We start from the raw sequence: 20,678 nt of genomic DNA, 5'->3' as shown, positions 1-20,678 counted from the left end.
GCGCTAAACCGCAGCGCCACCCAGGGATCCCTTATTTTTAAAATTTATTTATTAGAGAGAGAGAGAGAGAGAGAGGCAGAGACACAGGCAGAGGGAGAAGCAGGCTCCATGCAGGGAGCCCGACGTGGGACTCGATCCCGCGTCTCCAGGATCACGCCCCCGCCTGAAGGTGGCGCTAAACCGCTGAGCCACCCGGGGTTCCCCCAAAGTAGTATTTTTAAATGTCTTTTTATTCTTCATATATTTTAATTCTTTATTTTAATTGCTATGCAATCTTTTCTGGGATTGTGGTTAAATAAGAATGGCATTGTGACATTTTTGTTCATTAATTTCTTATATTTCTGTTAAAATTAAAATAACTATCTTCTACAAAGAAGATTCAAAACGAGACTGATTTCATAGTCATAAAAATCCTATAATATGGAAAGATCCTTAGAGAGCCTCTATTTGAATTTTCTCAGATTACTCCTTAGAAGCAGGAAGGAAACCAAGTACTGTGGTATTTTTATGACTACATTAGTACTGCGTTATTGCTATCTTTTTACGCAGATCCGGGTGTCTTATGGCTAGAGATCACCGGTGGGGAAACATTCTGAAAATTCAGAATTCTTTTTAATCTTTCAATTGTGAAGGAGGGTGATCATCTGTTAGTTTACATAACTACTTCATATAAATAGCTCAGCTTTACTGTGCAAAACTAAATTTACTCTGCATTCATTGATAGACACTAGGGCAGACATTACATGACTTCTTCATGTATGTAACATTCAGACATACATGTACAATTTAAACACACACACATATCCACGCACACACGTATGCGCACCAACATAAAATTTGAGAGTAAAAATATTTCATTTAGTTAAAACTAAATAAATGAAAGATGTGTGCACAAATATAAATATTTCTCCTTATAAGCAGTTTCTACTGCCAGCCTTGATGCAAGTGTTGTTGACCCAGTATAGCTCCTTTCACCAGGTCAAAATACAGTTTATCAGTGTACCTACAGCGAGAGGCTTCACAGACCGGCCTTTTGGAATCCTATTCAAACAAAACCAGAAAAGCAGCCTAGACTAACTGAAAAGGCAATTCAGACCTTTAGTGAGGTCTTCTGAAGCATGACAAAGCAAACGTCTTAAAATTCTCTTTCCCAGCTGTAAATCTCCATTCCAGTCCCTCAAACAGGAGCCACCTCCACTCTCTTGCGTGAATGTGACTTAGCTTATGCAGCTTTTTATTTTCCCTCCTCATCCTGGAGCTGAGCAAGAACTCTTCCGGAAGTGGTGCGCCTGGAGGGTACGACCAAGGAGAGGCCCAGAGGGAATCAGCCGTGCTCCCCACGTGCCCAGTTTCTCTCCTCAAGTAGCTAATGAACTGGAGATAAAAGGGACAAGCAGGGATCCCTGGGTGGCGCAGTGGTTTGGCGCCTGCCTTTGGCCCGGGGCGCGATCCTGGAGACCCGGGATCGAATCCCACGTCAGGCTCCCGGTGCATGGAGCCTGCTTCTCCCTCTGCCTGTGTCTCTGCCTCCCTCTCTCTCTCTCTCTGTGTGACTATCATAAATAAATAAAAATTAAAAAAAAATTTTTTTTAAGGAACAAGCAATTAACAGGGGGAGGAAAGCGGCGTGGGTTGGTGTGATACAGGCGCAGGCCGAGCAAAGTGAGGGATGCTCAGGTAGCGAGACCCGCCCGGAGGCGACGGTGGGGGTGAGCCTGGGCCTGTGGGGCCTCCGGACTCAGTTTCTCTGTAGTGGCCCTTCGGGGGTGCTTCCCTTTACACGCATGACTTCCTTTAGCTGGATAACAGAAGGACGGGGAGCCATCTAGGTACAGGGCGCGGCTAAAAGCTCCTCCAGCAGTCCTCAGAGTGGTCTGCGAAACCCAAGCAGTCCCTGAGGTCCCTGAAGACTGGAACCCGGGTGCTCTGGGTCCCAAGCGGCTCGACACTCCTCCCGCCCCGTGAACAGTCCAGGTCGGGCAGTCAAGTCCGGCTCAAAGCACGCGCTTGCGGGCATCCCGCCGCGGCCTCGGCCTGCAGGCCAGCCGGCCCAGGCTCCCGCTCCCGCGCCCGCTCCCGCGCCCGCTCCCGCGCCCGCTCCCGCGCCCGCTCCCGCGCCCGCTCCCGCGCCCGCTCCCGCGCCCGGCCGCGCAGGGCCTCTGGCGTCACCCCGCCTACGTCACGCCTCGGCCCCTCCCCTCCCCCTCCCCCTCCCTGCCCTTCCGCGAGCCGCCATTTTCAACTACCGCTGCGGCGTCTTTGGGCCCTCCTCGGCTTCCGTCCCAGATGATCCCTCCCCGAGGCTGCCGCCGCCTCCTCCTTCCCCCGGAGCTGGAGCCACCCCCTCGGCCAGTGGCGTAGCCGGACTCCGTGTCGGGGCCAGCCAGATAGGGGCGGAGGTCCTGAGCCCGGGCTCGACTGGAGCGGGGGGCCATGGAGAAAGCGGCCCGGGGCGTTTTCCGCAGCGACTAACGCGGGCCCGTTGCGGCTGCAGGCGCCATGGACCGAGCCCCCGCCGAGCAGGTACGCGGGCTCGGGCTGGGCCGGCCGCTGAGGGTCGCCGCTCGGTCCGGGGGGGGCCGTGGGCTCGGAGCGGGGCCTGGGCGGCCGGAGCCCGCGGCTTCCTGCGGGAGCAGACTGCCCCCGCCCGGGAGCCCGGTGCGCCCCGCTCCCGCATTGTTCCCGAGGCCGCTCCGGGGACCGGGGGCCCCTGCAGCCGCGGTGCTCCCCTCCCCCGGGCTGGGGGCTCGTTTCTGCCCTCGCTCCGCGGTTTGGTGGAAGGGGCCAGAGGACCCCCGAGCTGTCAGTGCTCCCCCGAGGGGGGGCGGGTTTGTAACTTGGAGCGGGTGACACCCCCCCCCCTTAGTTCTGGAATGTGTTTTCGAGGTGGCCAGGCTTTCGAAGGCTTCTCACCCAGGAAGACTGTCAGAGAACGTGTGAGAACCACAGATGCAGATGCCCAGGGTCGTGGGCTTCTCACAACGTTCCATTGAGCAAAAAAAAAAAAAAAAAAAAAAGCATTGGTGTTTTGTTTTGTTTTGTTTTGCTTTTTGTTTTGTTTTGTTTCTTTTTTTGCGGTGGTTTTAGGGAAGTGTTTTAAGACAGAAGATACTATGGTTTTCCCCTGCCTCTCTGACCAGTCACTTTGCAAATAATGTCTTTGAAAAATTGGGCTTCTATTTTAAGAGTGTTGGATCCGAAGTATGAATTCATTTCTGAGACCGTTTTCATATTCCTAGAGTAGTTCCATTAGTAACCTATTTTGTTTTTGATTGCATTAAATTCTTGATTATCCATGCGAGTAGTTGCTGGGAGGCAGGGGTGATGAAAATGTAAATGATAATCCAAAATAATAGTCTCCTCCCCCCAAGTGTTAGTATTTTCCTTCCTTGAGACCTTTACCAAACTACTTAAAATTTGATGAAATCGAAGTTTATTCACTGTGCGTTCTCTTCAGTGGAACCCAATGTAGAGCGAGGCAAAGAGATGGAAAAAGAGACCAGTGATTTGCCTAGTTATTTTACAAATAGGTAATTAGTATCGGAATAAATGAGACGAGATTTCCAAATTCCTGCATATATGTGTACACATAGCTGGTCAGAGGCGGTTTTGATTTTGAAATCTGGCTCTTTTAGCAGGCAGATTCCTAGTTGCGTATATTTGTTTTTACAAAACCTTTAATTTAAAAAAAAAAAATGAGACTATGGCTTTGAAAACAGTGAGTTTTATAAGATAATACATAGATTTCCAAAGCAAAATTGATCAGAGCCTCTTGGCTGTCCAGTGACCCAGAGTATTCTATATATATATTCAGTGAAAAAAAAATTTTTTAAGGCATCTGTCAGAAATGCGTTTAATTTCTAAGCCTGACAATTGAATAGAAAATTTTCTTGAACAGTTTTCTCGTATGTACGTCACTAATGAAAAGGTTAAAGTCTTTGGTCCTTCATCATGATGCCAGAACTGTAACCAGTAATGCTACCATATGTATACTTATGGTTCCTTTCATCTTAGAGGAAATATAATTAACTATTTAGCATAGCTGTTTGTGTGTGGTTATCTTAACAGCAAGTGCTATGAGCAAATTATTTAAACCAGAGAACCTATTCCTCTTTCATCTTATATCTTTCCAAAGTCCACAACCTATTAAAATGTTGTAGAAATTTAAGTATTAGAAAGAAATCATGAATGTAGATTTTCCATTGAAGAATTGCTTCTTCTTTTTTTTTTTTTTTTTTAAACTCTAGTATCTCCTGCCTCTTCCCCAGCCTAATCTTAAGAAAGAGAGTAATTCTAACCACCCTCTCTTCCCACCCGCCACATACTTACAGGACACCAAGATACAGAAAAGTGATGCTACTTTGCCTTGTTCAGGCTGGAGGCAGTTAATTCAGGGGTCCATGGATGACCTGGAAGGAGTGTGCTTCATTTTATATTAGCATTTTTCTGGGGCAAGACTCCATTATTTTCATCATATTCTCAAGGGAATCTGTCACTGAAAAGAGGCTAAGAACCATTAATCTAGTGGTAGATTAGGGGCTAGAACTGAGCTTTTTCCACTTTGAGTTCTTGATTGTTTCCACTATACCATAGAGTAATATACTTTTATATATATATTTTTATATTTATTTCTTTTTACTTTTTTATTTTTAGTAATGAAGTGAATTTAGGTAGGCAGAAGTCACTAAAAATATATGTGATACGTGAATTTCCATTTTCTCTCACAAAATGTTTGTGTTTTCATTTTAAACCAGTACTGATTTATATTCAGAATTTTTGGGAAGGCCTGCAGCATTATAACATACTCATAATATTGTAGTGGTTAGCAATTTATAGAAATCTGATTTTTAAAAAATAGTACTTAATACAAACTGTGCATTTCATGTTAACCTAATTGAAATCCTTGGAGTATTGCACAAGTGTAACTTAAAAAAAAATCCAAGCATGTTTTGCATGAAGACATTCAAATTGCTCTTTAAAAAAAAAAAAAAAAAACTTTGTATAAAAGGGTAAATTGTATGTATGTTGATCAGAATTATAAAAAGTAAGTTACTGGGAATACATGCTAGATAATAGTCTTAATTGCAATAACGACTGTTTGAAAAAATGTTATAACCAAAAGAGGATCTCAAGAGTATTCTCGTATAGCAAGCAAGCAAGCAAGCAAGACTGTATTAAATCAAAACAAGTAATTTAATTTTAATTGCCAGGGTTAGATGTTCTAAGAACAGTTATTACTTGGTGTAATGCTTTTTTTGTTTTGTTTTGTTTTGTTTTTGCTCTTAAGGGGGGGGGGTTGTAAAGGGACATGAAGAATAAATCATGGAGTTTATTTGTTCATTAAGGCTTAATGTTTCTATTTAAGGAAATTTAAGACAGTGTTTTGAGATTTTTAAAAAAATAAACAATGGCTTTAAAAATGACAGAATACTTGAAGTTCACAATATGTTTTGTATTATCAAATGATTCAAACATTGGCTTAATTTTTAGTAAGTTAACATTACATAGGCTCTTTTAAAAGCATTTACAAGACTATTGGTCACCAATGTCTTTAAGTCTTAGAAAAGCAAACACGTAACGTATGACTTCATGCAAAGTGCTGTTTACTAATAAAGATACAAATCATCTGGCTTATAATTTTTTCCTTTAAATAATTGATAAACTTCAAATCGTATCAGCGTTGCAAACTAAGTATATTCTAAATAAGTTACTATAAAACATTTATGATTCAGTAATACTTGTAGTTGATCTTTATGACTAAGTAAATGATTTATCTTAACAGGTTTTAAAAACAGTACTTTTGTAATCAAAAGAAAGTAAAATAACTTCGGGAAATTTAACTTTTTTTTTTTCCAGATTTATTTATTTGAGAGAGAGTACGGGGCAGGGGGGAAGGGAGCAGAGGGAGAGAGAGGGGAACCAGACTCCCTGCTGAGTGGGGAGCCCAGTGTGGGGCTGGATCCCAGGACCCCAAGACGATGACCTGAACCAACACCAGGATGTTCAGCTGACAGCCATCCAGGCACCTTGCCAACCTTTGGAAATTTAAAAAGACATTTTTCCCTAAGCCCTCAATCAAGAGGAAATAAAAAGGTAGAATTATGAGATATTGAAAAAGTAATGCATATGAAAGCCTACAGGATGTGGCTGAAGCTATACTCTGAGGCAAATGCATAGTCATAAATACTTTCATTATTAAACATTTTAAAGGTAAGTAAAATTAAGTGTCCAGGGCTAGAAGTTAGCAGGAAAACCCTACTGAAAAGCAAGAGAGGAAAATAAATATAAACCCAGAAATTAATAAATTCGATAAATCCAAAAGCCAGTATTAAATTTAGAAAGCTGGGGGATCCCTGGGTGGCTCAGCGGTTCAGTGCCTGCCTTTGGCCCAGGGCGTGATCCTGGAGTCCCGGGATCGAGTCCCGTGTCAGCTCCTGGCATGGAGCCTGCTTCTCCTTCTGCCTGTGTCTCTGCCTCCCATTCTCTCTCTCTCTCTCTCTCTCTCTCTCTCTGTCTATCATGAATAAATTTAAAAAAATAAATTTAGAAAGCTGATTTGTAGAAAAGTACCATCAGGCACCATCAGGATTAGGTGTGGTCTGTTTTAACAAAAGAGGAAAAGATTTGAATAGTAAATCAAGTTGGCAGTCTCAGTTAAGTATTTTGATTTTTTTCTCAATGTTTTCTGAAGTCTTGCAAAACTTACCTATATAACTACTGCAATCGATTTGGCACAAATGTTTCCTTTCACTGTAAGCCATTGCAATCAGAAACAATACAGCTAGCACGTATCTCTAGCCATTTCTTCCTTTGGAAGAAATTTATTTTTCTTTGACCATGAGATGTAAAATATCTTAATGTTTGATATATTGTAATTTTACCTTAGCATAGAGAGAATGTACAGGGTTTCCATGGTCATATTTTTTTCTGTAGGTGTGTGGTAGGTACATAACGAAATTTTACTGTGGGAGACTGCCTTATTATGTTCTTCTTCAGTTTTGATTTTAAGTGGGTGTTTTTTTCTGTTGCTTAATCTGGGAAAATTATTTGTGCTCTTCTGGAGGTTCTATTCCAGAAGAGTTTAGTGTGCATTTCCTGCTGTTGGATGCTTCATAGTAATGCTTGCTCATTTTCCCTAAACCAGTCTAGTACAGCACTCGTTCCAGAACATGTACTCATAGCATATATGTTGAATTTTTATAGGCTCTCAGTGATCTGAGTGCATTTGTTTAATACACTCTGTTAAAGAAGGTTTTTATACCTTCATGTTCTGATAAATTCTTGGGTTTTCTAGCTCATTCACATCAAAGAAGTTTTATTATTGACATTTGTTTTAGTATATGCTAAATTTAAAAGGAATGTAAAACTGCTTTATGTTTTTATTTTTATTTATTTTTTTTCCTACCATAGGCTTCTGGGATTATTAGGATTTTTCATTAATTTGGAAAATCCTGAAATAATTTCTGAAAGATAGAGATACTTTACTAAGTAGATAGTTTTTTAAGCAAATAGTATAGGGAGAGTTAGACTTTGTGTAGTTTAGACTTATTTTATATTTATATTTACTTTAAGGAGATAACTCTGCTATAAAATTTCTGATTTCTGAAAAATAGATCTTGTCAAAAGTAGACTAAAAAATTCAAGCTGAGGAATATCATATGAAGTAACTAGTCTAATTTTTTCATAATGCTTTGTTGTCCACTGTATAGGACATTTTTCTTTGATTCTATACTAATACAATTGAAATATTGCTGGAATTTGTTACTTAACATATTGTCTACATGGGCTTTATTATGTGGAGTTTTAAGAATAGTTTGAGATCTTTATTTTTTAGGCCTGAGAAGAGCAGATGCTTCATTTTAATGTGTGATACTGAAAGCCCTAAAGTCACAACAAACAACTTTTAAGACCATAGAGAGTTGTAACTGTAGGAGAAAGTTTGCCAGCCTGTTCCTACTAGTGACATCTTCTGTTTTTGCAGCTGTTCACTACAGCAGCTTCTCTTTTTTGCTAAACACAAAGGATCACTTCAGTGTTTGTGAGTTTTATTGTTGAACTCTGATATCTAGAATTGCACTTAGAATAGAAATCTTATAAACTTTAATATTTAAGAGCATATACTGTGTATATGTACAGATATCAGTTATAAGTTATGGGTGACACTTTTTTGATAGTAGGTTACCTAAGTTCATGAAACTTACAAAGTAAAATGAAACTAAGTATAAAAACTTGTTGCAACTTTTGACCTGAACAAGAATTTGAATTTGTTGTTACCAAAGTAATTTATGGGTTGGTATTATTTGGGGAAAGGTGTCAGGAAACATATTATCTTTAGATTATCTTATTTCTTAAAATTATTTTAGTATAATTTCTTTTTCATATGGAAATTTGATATAACCATACTCCGTGCTTTAAAAATGTCCTAATACCTTCTAATAAAGATCTATAAAACTTCTCAGAGAGTTCTCATATGTTTAAAAGGACTTCTCAGATTTTTCAAAGAAATCCTAAAAATTACATTTTTAGTGTAGTGAAAATGTGATTTAAATTTTCCCTCTTTTTATACCTATGCATGAACTATATAAGGCAAGTTTCCACTATCTGTGCATTCTTGTTGAAAATCAGCTTTCCCCCCACCAATTTCCTCCTGGCAGAACGTTTATTAGATTGATATTTTATATTTTACACAAGTAATTTTTGAGTTCTGATGTCAGTTTTGTTAGTTTTGAGTGAAAATTACTGACTTAAGACTATAAGCATTTGAAGGAGTTTTTGCTTTCAGGAAATTCAAGAAACCAGCTTCAGCTCATAGATACAGTATTCATAAGGCAAGTACTCTCTTTAATTCAGATTTGGTTAATAGTGTAAAAATAGATTTCAAAGTTTAATCAGGTAGGAAGGATAGTGAATTAATATTGCTATAAATAGTTCAGATTTCTTCTTCTGCCTCACCTTTTTACAAGCATTCTGAATATTTCCAGTGGACTCTTTTTAGAGAATGGTTTATCTGAATAAAGACTCTCTGTTGACTATATGTCCTTAGATTTTGTCTTCAGATTTTCTTGCATTTGTTACTGATTACTTTTGTGAGAAGCAAGCCTGAAATTTATTCTGGGAACTCTGCCTTGCTCAGAGCTTCCAATAAATGCCATCCTACTGGAGAGAAAAGTTCTAGTTAGGACTGTTGCTTTGATTTGAGCAGTTGAAACACTGGATTGCATTTCACTTATTGGTTTCTTAAAGAAGTGTTTAATATCTTTTTAGATTGTGATATTTATGTGGCTTTTAACATTCTACCTTTGTAGAATGTGCCTATAGGTTTTTTCTTTTTTGTAATTAAATTGTAAATATTTGTTGTTAAATACAGAAGGAAAACTCCATAAAAACAGTATATAGATAAATGAATTATAAGATGAATACCTTGTACTTGTCACCCAAGTTAGGATATAGAACTTTGCTAGGCATTCAGAAGCTTCCCAGGTACCTCCTCATGATCTCAACTCCTTTTCACATCAGTAATTTCATATGAGTAATTCCTATCCTGACTTTCATCCTGGGTCTTACTTGCTTTTCTTTATAGTTCTGTCACCCACCTGTGCATCCTAAAATACTTTAGTTTTTAAAATAAATATTTTAAGTTTCTGTAGATTTTTAATTTTTTAATTTTTTATTTTTTTATTATTATTTTTAAAGATTTTAGTATTTATTCATGCGAATACACAGAGAGGAGACAGAGAGAGAGAGGCAGAGGCACAGGCCCAGGGAGAAGCAGGCTCCATGCAGGGAGCCCGACATGGGACTGGATCCTGGGTCTCCAGGGTCCCGCCCTGGGATGAAGGCAGGCGTTAAACCGCTAAGCCACCCGGGCTGCCCTTCTGTAGATTTTTTAATCTACAGAAATATATACAAAATAAACTAAAATGGGAGTGCCTATTCTGGATTATGTTAGTTTACTCAAGTTGTCTACTGGGAAATAAAGTACTCATTTTTTTCTCCTACTTTAACTGTGAACCAAAAGTTTTTTGCCCTTATGTTTTCTTTCTTTTTTTAATCTTAGACATTTTCCTTTCTTTTATTTAAACCGTACTAATCTAATTTCCTGAAATGGACAAAAATATTTTTCAGTCTAGTCAAAAAAATATAAAGTGATTATCCTTCAGAACTCTAATGATTTTTTCCTCCTAACAGAATTAGTTAAAAGCACATTGTTTTGTCTGAAGAGCTAGATTTCTTTACTACCAGATTTATTTTTGGATTCAAGTCTAACTTCCTTGTACTCTTGATTGTTTTAACAGCTTTGGTTACATAAGAAATGACTTCATTAAAATGCAATTACTTGATATGCTATTCCCTGTTTTATTTGATGGCTTTGCCTAAATAATCATATTTAGTTATTTTAATATGACATTGCTGTTCCCTTTGGATGTTTTGTAAATACTGAGATCTAATTACTATTTGTAAACACTGACTCTTCCATTGTTAGATTGTGAATTTGTATTAAGGTTTTTGCTCTTTTTTTTTTTTTTTGCTCATTTATTAATAGTGTGTTTTACTTTCTCTTTGAAGAATGTCAAGCTATCAGCTGAGGTAGAACCATTTATTCCACAGAAGAAGAATCCTGATACATTTATGATCCCGATGGCACTCCCAAATGATAATGGAAATGTTTCTGGTGTAGAACCAACTCCAATCCCCAGCTACCTGATTACTTGTTACCCATTTGTGCAGGAAAACCAGTCCAATAGGTAATCTGTTTATTATCTTTTTTTGTGGGGCGGGGGTCGGGTAGGGAAATACAGAAATTGGCATGGCATACTTCTTCATTTTTTCCTTTTGTAACTTTTTCTTTTTTTAAGTTTATTATTTTTTTTTAGTAATCTCTATAGTCAGCCTGGGGCTTCAACTTGTAAGTTTGAGATCAAGAGTCCCGTGCTCCACTGACTGAACCAGCCAGGTGCCCCTCCATTTGTAACTTTTAAACATTAACCATTTCTCTTTTTTAAGAAAAGTAAATAAACCCAAATGAAGGAGAAATTTGAAAATTGTTATTTTCTCATTCTTTCTAAGAGGAAATAGAGTTTTTTGGATGTATTTCCTATAATAAGTCATTAAAATTACTTTGAAATAAGTTGATACAAGGGGAGGAATGAATATTCAGAAAGTGGTGAACAGAAACCCTTTTTTAAGAATAAGTATCTAATCAATTTTCAGAACAGTCTGGCATAAGAAAATACCAAGAGATAGTCTTTAACATTGAGGCTTTTATGGTTAACGTATATTTCTAGATTCTGATTCTAGTTTAAATTTAGCTTCTGTGCTATAGTCACAGGGTGATTTAGCCAAATGCTTGCAATTCAGATAATGTGTGACCTAGTGGTTAGGGTGTTACTTGTGATAGTTATGATAGCCTTTTTAACCCTGCTTAGACTGAGTGATTAGTACTTTGTTGATGTAGCTCATTTTATTGCTGTATAAAAAGTATTTTCAGCCTCTTTCAATTAATATCACACATAAAAATTATATTTCTCTAGCACTCTGGGATAAATGGATGAGGCCCAACAGCCCCGAAGGTAAAGACAATCAGTATTCCTACATACCTATAAGCCATCACGTGGCACACTAGTGTGCCAAGGTATATTCTTTCAGATATAGTCTTTTATTTATTTATTTATTTATTTATGATAGTCACAGAGAGAGAGAGAGAGAGGCAGAGACACAGGCAGAGGGAGAAGCAGGCTCCATACACCGGGAGCCCGACGTGGGATTCGATCCCGGGTCTCCAGGATCACGCCCTGGGCCAAAGGCAGGCGCTAAACCGCTGCGCCACCCAGGGATCCCCTGGATATAGTCTTGATGTAAGAGATATGAGGCCACTAAGCTGCTGTATGAAATATTAAGTATTCAAGTTAATGATCTCTAAAACTCTAGTTTTGGAGATTGGACAAAGAGTAAGGGATCCTTCTCAATTGCAGTTAATGTTATATGAAAAAATTTTGACCTATGTTTGAAGTGACTTATAAACCAAATTTAATAATACTATTTTTTGGATTTGACAAAATAGCCAAACGTAAAGTACAATTAATTTTTCTTACTGTACTAAATAATCTTTGAGAATTCGTGAGTAAACCAGCCAGCAGATTAGATATATTTCTTAAATTATGACAATGAACATTTTTCCATTGTGCTTTGTTGTGGGGTAGTGAGGAAAAGCTCAATGCTCCCCTCCCCATGACCCCTCATTCTTCAGCAGCAACTTTCATAAGGACTACTGAGATAGGAAGAACCTTGCTGATGCTTTACGGAATTGCACTAGAAAAGGTTCTAATGCTAGGGATAGGATGGCAGTGGACCGGCTTGCCTCTCTTCTTCTTTCCCTTGGACCTGGAATCTGTTTCCACTGCCAAGGAGGGGAGCCAGGAAGAGCTTCACTTGGCCAAATGGTTCGAGGAGTATGAGAGAGAAGTAGGAAGCCGTGCGACTGAGCTGAAGAATGAGAGGTGGAGGAATCAAATCACCCATTTAATGATCACCTTACGCAGTGATCACCTTACCCTGCTTTTTGCAGAAGGCTGTCACAGTTGTTAGCATTGGATGGGAACTTTGGACTGCCTTTGTTTACAGATCCAGCAGCTAGGTATTTAACTTCTAGGCAGAAATACCTTGAGGAGGTTGAAGAGAGAGTTACAAATAAGAATGGTATGTACTTTTAAAAATCTTGGAATGCAGTAAAACTATTAGGTTAAATTTCTTTATACTGTCATTTAAGTTGTTATTACATTTAAGTTGTTATTACAGTTGTTAATAATCTCTAATTACAGCAAAGAACTTTATAAGGTGATAATTTTATCTCCTTTTTATTGTGAAGCCACTGTTCTATCCTTTTTTAAGTTAAAATGAAGTAAGAGCTTTTGCTTCAGCATTACCTTTAGACTCGTCACTAGATTGTTCTTTTTTTATTTGATTTTAACAGACAGTTTCCGTTGTATAACAATGATATACGATGGCAACAGCCCAGTCCAAACCCTGCTGGGCCATACCTCGCCTACCCCATTATATCTGCTCAGCCACCTGTTTCTACAGAGTATACATATTATCAGCTGATGCCAGCACCATGTGCCCAAGTTATGGGATTCTATCATCCTTTTCCTACACCTTACTCCAACACCTTTCAGGCTGCAAATACTGTAAATACTATAACCACAGAATGCACTGAGCGTCCAAATCAGCTTGGACAGGTCTTCCCATTGTCCAGTCATCGAAGCAGAAACAGTAACAGAGGACCAGTTGTACCAAAAGTAAGTGACTTTGATATTTTTATTGTTAATAATAGTGTAGATAATTCACTATTTGTATTGATTAGCTTTTGATGCTGAATTTACTATAAAACATTTCATTCACTATTATAATCAAGGGTAGAACATTTATAAAATAGTTTTCCCTGTTTTTATTATGCCTTATTATTTTTTTTAAAGATTTTATTTATTTATTCATGAGAATACACAGGGGAGAGAGAGAGAGAGAGGCAGAGACACAGGCAGAGGGAGAAGCAGGCTCCATGCAGGGAGCCTGACGTGGGACTCGATCCCAGGTCTCCCGGATCATGCCCTGGGCTGAAGGCGGTGCTAAACCGCTGAGCTGCCCGGGCTGCCCTGTTTTGCCTTATTCTTAATTGATGATATGATTTACAGTCACCTTCAGATTCCTTCAGAGAGTTTTATGTCCTCATAATGTGTAAATATTTCCAAATTATTTTAATTTAGTGATAAGAATTGCATAGTGTTTATAAGTGGTAGTTTGGATTCTACGCTAGTGGTGTGGAATGACTAATGCACTTCATTATATTTCAGTCTTCAGAAACCAGTAAGAGATACTATGGAGAACATTTGTGATTCATTAAATCCCTTCAACTTCATTGTTGCTATTCTGTGAATTTTTAGTAGCAATAGCACTTTGTTAGTCAAGTGTTGCTTTACTATATTATCTGAACACAGGGTCTCCTCAGGCTGAAGAAAATGAAAGATAAGTGTGTGAAACCACTCTTAAGATTAGTCTTTTGACTATGTAAAAAAGAGGGAGACATGAAGAGCTTGAAAACAAGAGATTTGAGATTTATTCTATATAACTGTTTCTTAACTAAAAGGATACTTTTATATTGAGGCCTTAATAGCAAGGCATATAAGAAGAGAAGACAAACCATGTTTCTTCTCAGCACTTTTGAGCTAATAGATGGTAGAGTGAATTCTTTCTTTCTTTTCTTTTTTATTTTTATTTTTTTAAAGATTTTATTTATTCATGAGAGAGAGAGGCAGAGACACAGGCAGAGGGAGAAGCAGGCTCCATGCAGGGAGCCTGACGTGGGACTCAATCCGGGTCTCCAGAATCACGCCCTGGGCTAAAGGCGGTGCTGAAGCGCTAAGCCACCGGGGCTGCCCCATAGAGTGATTTCTTAAATGCATTTTATAGCTCTGTCATCAAGGAGTTGATGCCTTCCTAGATTCCTTTAGTCCAGCTTCTTCAGTGAAAAGTTTTTGCTGTCTTCTGGCATACTTTTCACAAATTAAAATACATACATGCAGCAGAGGTTGCTTTAAAAGGCTTTTATATTTTATAGTCTTTGTTCGTGAAAACATTGGGTCAGGGGAAATTGTTTTGGGATCTCTGGAGAATGTAAAGAATAAGTATTGGAAATTAGGTAGTAGTATATAACTTTCAGATGTTGAAGAAACATGACTTCTCAGAGTGCATTTCCAGCACTTCAATGTAGGCAGTTAAATTCAAAGTTCCATTGTATAAATCGCTGTTTTTAAGTGATGAATACTGGTGTTTTAAAAAATTAAGGAAAGGATCAGCTTTCTTATATTTTCTTTTCAAGCTCTAAAGCAGAATTGTTTTTGTACTTTTGCCATCATGAAAGTAAAACTTATCCGTTGGATAAGCTTTCACCCTTTTCTAAATAAATATTTATAATCTCTTATATAATATGATTATACATCTGTCATTTACTAATTATTGATTGAGAATAAATGAAGTAGAAGTAATTACAATGAATTAATATTTTATTAATCATAGTAGCATTAATAGTTATTTGAAAAATTGTATTAAAATGTGTGTATAATAATTTCATGTCCTACGATTAACTGCAGATAATTTCATGAATTGCTAACACAGTAACCCTCTCTCCCCATGGATTGGGAGCCACTAATTTAGAGCATAAATTTAGATGTGTTTTATAGTGGATGTATATATGTATTTTAAATGTTTAATACATTGAGTAGGTTTTTAAGTTATTATTTTTTTGTCGGCTTAAATCAGCAACAGCTTTTACAACAGCACATAAAAAGCAAAAGGCCACTGGTGAAAAATGTAGCTACTCAGAAAGAGACAAATGCAGCAGGTCCTGATAATCGATCAAAAATTGTGCTTCTGGTAGATGCTTCACAGCAAACTGGTAAGCAGGGGTTCTTATATATATATCACTGATTTTTATCTGTTGTCATGTATTGACTTTATAATTGTGGACTGTACCACTTTTCAGGATTCTAGACTTTCATCCTTCCATTTATCTTGCCACTTTGTGAAACTCTCTAGGAAGATAAAAGCAGTCCATGAACATACAGTGTTCTTTCAACTAGTTTGCTGGCTAATGTGCAGTTTTGAGGAGGATTTGAGGTGTCCTTATCCCCATATAGTAGTGGAGCAGTTCAGAAATCAGAGTTGGAATTTTGCAGGCATTGTAGGAATTTGAGGACCCATTTTTGCAAATATCAAAATTGTATTTTTTTTTTAAAGATTTTATTTATTTATTCATGAGAGACACAGAGAGAGAGAGGCAGAGACACAGGCAGAAGGAGAAGCAGGCTCCATGCAGGGAGCCTGATGTGGAACTCGATCCTGGGACTCCAGGATCACACCCTGGGTCAAAGGCAGATGCTAAACCACTGCGCCACCCAGGGATCCCCAAAATTGTATGTTTTTATAACTACTTTAAAACCCTTTATAGGGACGTCTGGGTGGCTCAGTGGTTGAGCGTCTGCCTTCAGCTCAGGGCATGATCCTTAGAGTCCTGGATTTGGGTCCTGTGTCGGGTTCTCTGTGAGGAGCCGCCTTCTCCCTCTGCCTGTGTCTCTGCTTCTCTGTGTCTCCCATGAATAAATAAATAAAATCTTAAAAAAAAAAAACACCTTTATAAAATACTCTAATATAGTATTTTTATAGAAAGAACTTGGCAAGTTTTCTGTGCCACATCATAGATTGGAACCATACCTATGAGCGGCACTATCCTCTCAAACAAGTAAAAATTTTGGACTAGTTGTATATCATTTTGTCCAGAGTTTTTTAGAGGACTGTATAAACTTTAAATAAGGAAGCTTTATCATGGTAATAGTTAAAAATTAGTATTTTCCAGTTTATATCATTAAATCCCAATATCGAGTTAGATATCTCCTTACCCATTCTCATTGACAGTAGTAAAAAAATTTTGTTAATGATCAAGGCCAAGAATTAGATCTGTTCAAAGACACATTTACTTTTTATCCCTATAGTCTCCACTCTGGCTTAAAATAAATTTGATGATGCATACTTTCTTTCATTTGAGCTGTACCTTTTCTTTTGTGACATCAGCTCAGTTATTTTTTTTACAATTGCTTAGATCCATTAGGAGTAAGGAAGGATCTGGGAATCAGTTAAAAAGCAATCTTTCTATAATTTGTATCCATAAAGCAGTGTGATCAGTGGACTAGCAAATGCTTGAGATGCTATAGAAAAGAGTAACAATATAATATATTTACAAAGTTTTCTAGGTTTTTTTGATTGTTGCTGGTCATAGTGACTGACTTCTATGTGCTCTAAACCCTGGGACTGCTTTTAAAAATCTTTACTTCTTTAGTTTGCTCATTAAGTGACTACAAAGACAATCTTCTGATAAGAATTAGGCAATGAATAGATGAATATTAGCAAAACTAAAGGGCAGCCTACTAAATGGGATAAGATATTCGCAAATGATATATCCAGTGGAGGTTAATATCCAAAATATTTACACAATACCAAAGAAAACAGATAATCCAATTTGAATTGGCTAGAGGACCTGAATAGACATTTTTCCAAAGAAGACCCACAAATGGCCAGCAAACACATGAAATGATGCTCAACATCACAAATTATCATTGAAATGCGGAGCAAAACCACAATAAGATATCACGTTATACCTGTTAAAGTGGCTAGAATCAAAACGAAAAGAAATATTAAGTGTTGGAGAGGATGTGGAGAAAAAAATGTAGTGGGAATGTAAATTGGTGCTGCCACTATGGAAAACAGTATGGACATTCCTTAAAAAACTAGAAATACCAGATGATCCAGTTAATTCCACTACGGAATTTTTTTTTTTTTTTTTTTTTTGGACAGCTGAGCTCTTTTACGATCAGACTTTGTTGGAGCCAGTGAACAATGTTTTCTCATGGAGATCCCGGAGAAATAAGGCAATCGTTTTTTCTTTGTGGGCAGACTTAGTTGGCCTGAGTTGGGTATTTTACCCAAAGAAAATGAAAACATCAATTCAAAAAAATATATTCCCTCCTATGTTTACTGTAGCATTATTTACAGTAGCTCAGATAAGGAAGCAATCTAAGTGTCTTTAGGTAAATAAATGGAGAATGGATAAAGAAGATGTGATCTGTATATATAATAAAATATTACTCAGCCATAAAAAAGGATGAATGAAATCTTGCCATTTGTGACAACATGGATAGACTCAGAGGGTATAATGCTAAGTGAAATAAGTCCGATGGAGAAAGACAAATACTGTATGGTTTCACATATATGTGGAATCTAAAAAGAAAAAAAAAACCCTGCAGAAATAAACCCATAAACACAAAGAACAAAAACTTATGGTTGCAAGAGGGTTGGGGTTAGCTGATGGTAACTACGCTTATAATGAGCAAAGCATAATGTATATAGACTCTTGTAGCATCTCTGTGTGGTACACTTGAAACTAATGTAACATTGTGTATTAACTGTGCTTAAAAGAAGTAAAAAAAATGAAAAGTGAAGGTAAAATTTGATTAGAAGATAGTACCTTTTATCAGTGTTCTTTTTTAAAAATATTTATTTATTTATCATGGGAGACACACAGAGAGAGACAGACACATAGGCAGAGGGAGAAGCAGGCTTCCTGTGGGGAGCCCAATGTGGGACCTGATCCCAAGACCTCGGGAACAGGGCCTGAGTCAAAGGCAGATGCTCAACCACTGATCCACCCAGTCATTCCCTTTTTATCAGTATTCTTAACCTTTAATTTGTTTTCAAGTACTGAGGATTGTGTATTCTATCAGTATTTTTAACTTGTTTTTAATTTCTGAGGATTAATTCGTATTAGTCACAGGTAGGATGTATTAATGTATTTAATGAGTTTATTTTTTTATTTTTTATTTTTTTTATTTAATGAGTTTAATAAGATGACTAGATACAGGATATTATACAAAAGTTAAGTACATTTCAGTGTGTTACTAACAAACAGGATTTGAGAAGAGATGCCACTTATAATAGCAACAAAAATATAATAAAGTTTTTGAGAATAAACTTTATAAAAGATGTACAAGACATTTATGCAGAAAAGCTTAACTTTATGGTAGGACATTAAAAAACAAAAACAAAAACAAAAAAACCTAAATAGCCTGTCCATATAGGATGATTTGATACTATAAATGTCATTTTCCCCTAAGTCCGATTGTAGGTTCAGTGCAGTTCTAATAAAAATTCCAATAGGAATTTTTGGGGAATTTGACAAACTAGTTCTAATAGGATCATTTGAGAAGAAAAGGACTTTTCTTCTAAATATCAAGACCTATTAAACAATCTTACTTCCTATACCCTTATACAAAAAATGCAGTCTACAAAAAGAACAGGGTATCCAGAAACAGACTCACGTGTATGTGGAAACACATATGTGGAAAGTAACAGAGATAGCATTACAGATACCTAATTTACACCCCATGCAAATCTTTTTTAGGTGGATTAGGGACAAACAGGAAAACCACAGTAGAAGAAAATATAGGCAGGTATGTTTATGACAGTAGGGAGTGAAGTATTTCTGTAGTAAATTCTATCAAAAGTGAGTGAAAGAATAAGCCACAAACTTGGAAAAGATTTTTAGTTGTTTTAGTTGTTTCAAATTCTGAGGAGTATTAGTATGAAGGTATTAAAAAATTCATATAAATGAATAAGAAAATGATCCCACCTTGTTCTTGGGGCCATGGGACACAGTCCCAGAGGGCTGAAACAATTTGGCAGGACTCAAGATTCCTAGGAATCTTTCCTTTGACCCAGTTGTCCTCCTGTGAATGTATCCAAAATGGATATATTTCCCTAGAAAGAAAAAGGACTGTGGATGAAAGATCCAAATTGCAGTAGCACACTGAAAGCTTCCCAATGTTTAGTAACAGGTGACAAGTCAAGAGAAGTGTAGAATATCCACTCAGTGGAATAATATGGAGCCTTCTTACGTTATGATTATGAACATATACATAATATTAAATAGCCCAACTCAAAATTGTATTGACGCTGTGTAAAAATTATGCATGAAAATATAGAAAAAAGAAAATTGTTATTTGTTAGAGTAGGAGGAGATTGCAAGAATTTTTCTTAATGTCTTTTGATTATAATTTGTGAAATACAAAAATAAGACAGCTCAATAGAAAAATGGGCAGAAGTCAAATAATCCAAAAATAAAATTAATTCACAGAAGGGAAGACGCTAGTGGCTAAAAGCATCAGGAAAGATGCCAAACCAAAACAAATAAACAAACAAACAAACAAAATGCCAAACCTCATTATTTAATGAGCCAAATTAAAAAGCCCACAATGAGCCATTTTTTATATCTAACAATTGGCAAAAATTATAGCCTACTATCAAGTATTTGGTGAATATGTGGATCACTGTGGATATTTATATCTTGCTGTTGGGTTGTAAACTGTTTTTAAACAGTCTGACTGAAATTGATTTGGCATTACCAAGTAAAGTTGAATATTTGTACTCTATAGGTCCCAGCAGTATTTACCTTAAAGCATCTTCCACATGCACATATACACATTCAAATATCTGTATATGAGTGGTTACAGCAGTATTATTTAATAATGCAAAACCCCAAAATAGTCCCAGTGTTCCATCAGTGGTATAAAGGATAAATAATACTGTGTGGTATGTTCATCATACAGAGGCATTCTAGATTCCAGTGATGTTAATGAATTATAGCCACATGCTCCAGAATCTCAAAACTAATGTTGAGGAGATGGGGCAGACTGGGAAGCAAGTCACAAAAGAAAATGGACAGTATAATTTCATTTTTATAAAGCAAAAACTGCTAAATTACATGATTTGTATTTTAGGAATACAAAAATCCATGAAAACCTATTTTACAAAGTGAGGAAATGATAAACACAGAATTCTATATAGAGGTAACTTTTGGGGGAGGAAGAGGATGCATTGGTAGAGGGGGCATGCAGTAGACTTCGAAAGGATTGGTGATGTTATTTTCCTTAAAATAGGTCATGGTGGTTTTAATATTTATACAAATATTTTATTTTCTTATCATAGTAAATACATGTCATAAACCAACTTGTCAGGAGTATCTTATCTTTTGATGGTCTTTTAAAAAAATTTTTTTACTTGTTTTCTCCACTTACAAA

General features: G+C 37.2%; 1 protein-coding gene and 1 long non-coding RNA gene across 3 annotated transcripts in view; one reads left to right on the top strand and one right to left on the bottom strand.

Moving 5' to 3' along the window:
• The first annotated feature begins 2,219 nt into the window (after positions 1-2,219).
• SECISBP2L (SECIS binding protein 2 like) overlaps positions 2,220-20,678 on the top strand; it is a 58,809-nt gene continuing 40,350 nt past the window's right edge. Inside the window, exons 1-5 of one of the 2 annotated variants that reach the window (XM_072808385.1) lie at positions 2,429-2,523; positions 10,567-10,745; positions 11,532-11,570; positions 12,971-13,295; positions 15,313-15,448. In XM_072808385.1, the coding sequence (XP_072664486.1) occupies positions 11,545-11,570; positions 12,971-13,295; positions 15,313-15,448 (487 nt within the window). In that variant the 5' untranslated portion in view covers positions 2,429-2,523; positions 10,567-10,745; positions 11,532-11,544. Of the gene's footprint in view, positions 2,524-10,566; positions 10,746-11,531; positions 11,571-12,970; positions 13,296-15,312; positions 15,449-20,678 lie in introns of both variants that reach the window. The other variant, XM_072808384.1, reaches the window with a different exon arrangement.
• On the bottom strand, positions 5,899-19,366 carry LOC140622717 (uncharacterized). Its single transcript, XR_012022409.1, has 3 exons — positions 19,232-19,366; positions 12,552-12,659; positions 5,899-6,035 (listed from the first exon to the last, which is right to left on the bottom strand). It is a non-coding gene; the product is annotated as an uncharacterized lncRNA (long non-coding RNA).

Source organism: Canis lupus, chromosome 32, assembly GCF_048164855.1.
Source record: "Canis lupus baileyi chromosome 32, mCanLup2.hap1, whole genome shotgun sequence".
Classification (NCBI taxonomy): domain Eukaryota; kingdom Metazoa; phylum Chordata; class Mammalia; order Carnivora; family Canidae; genus Canis; species Canis lupus.
The sequence above is the reverse complement of the archived record's forward strand: the minus strand, read 5'-3'. Positions and strand labels throughout refer to the sequence as shown.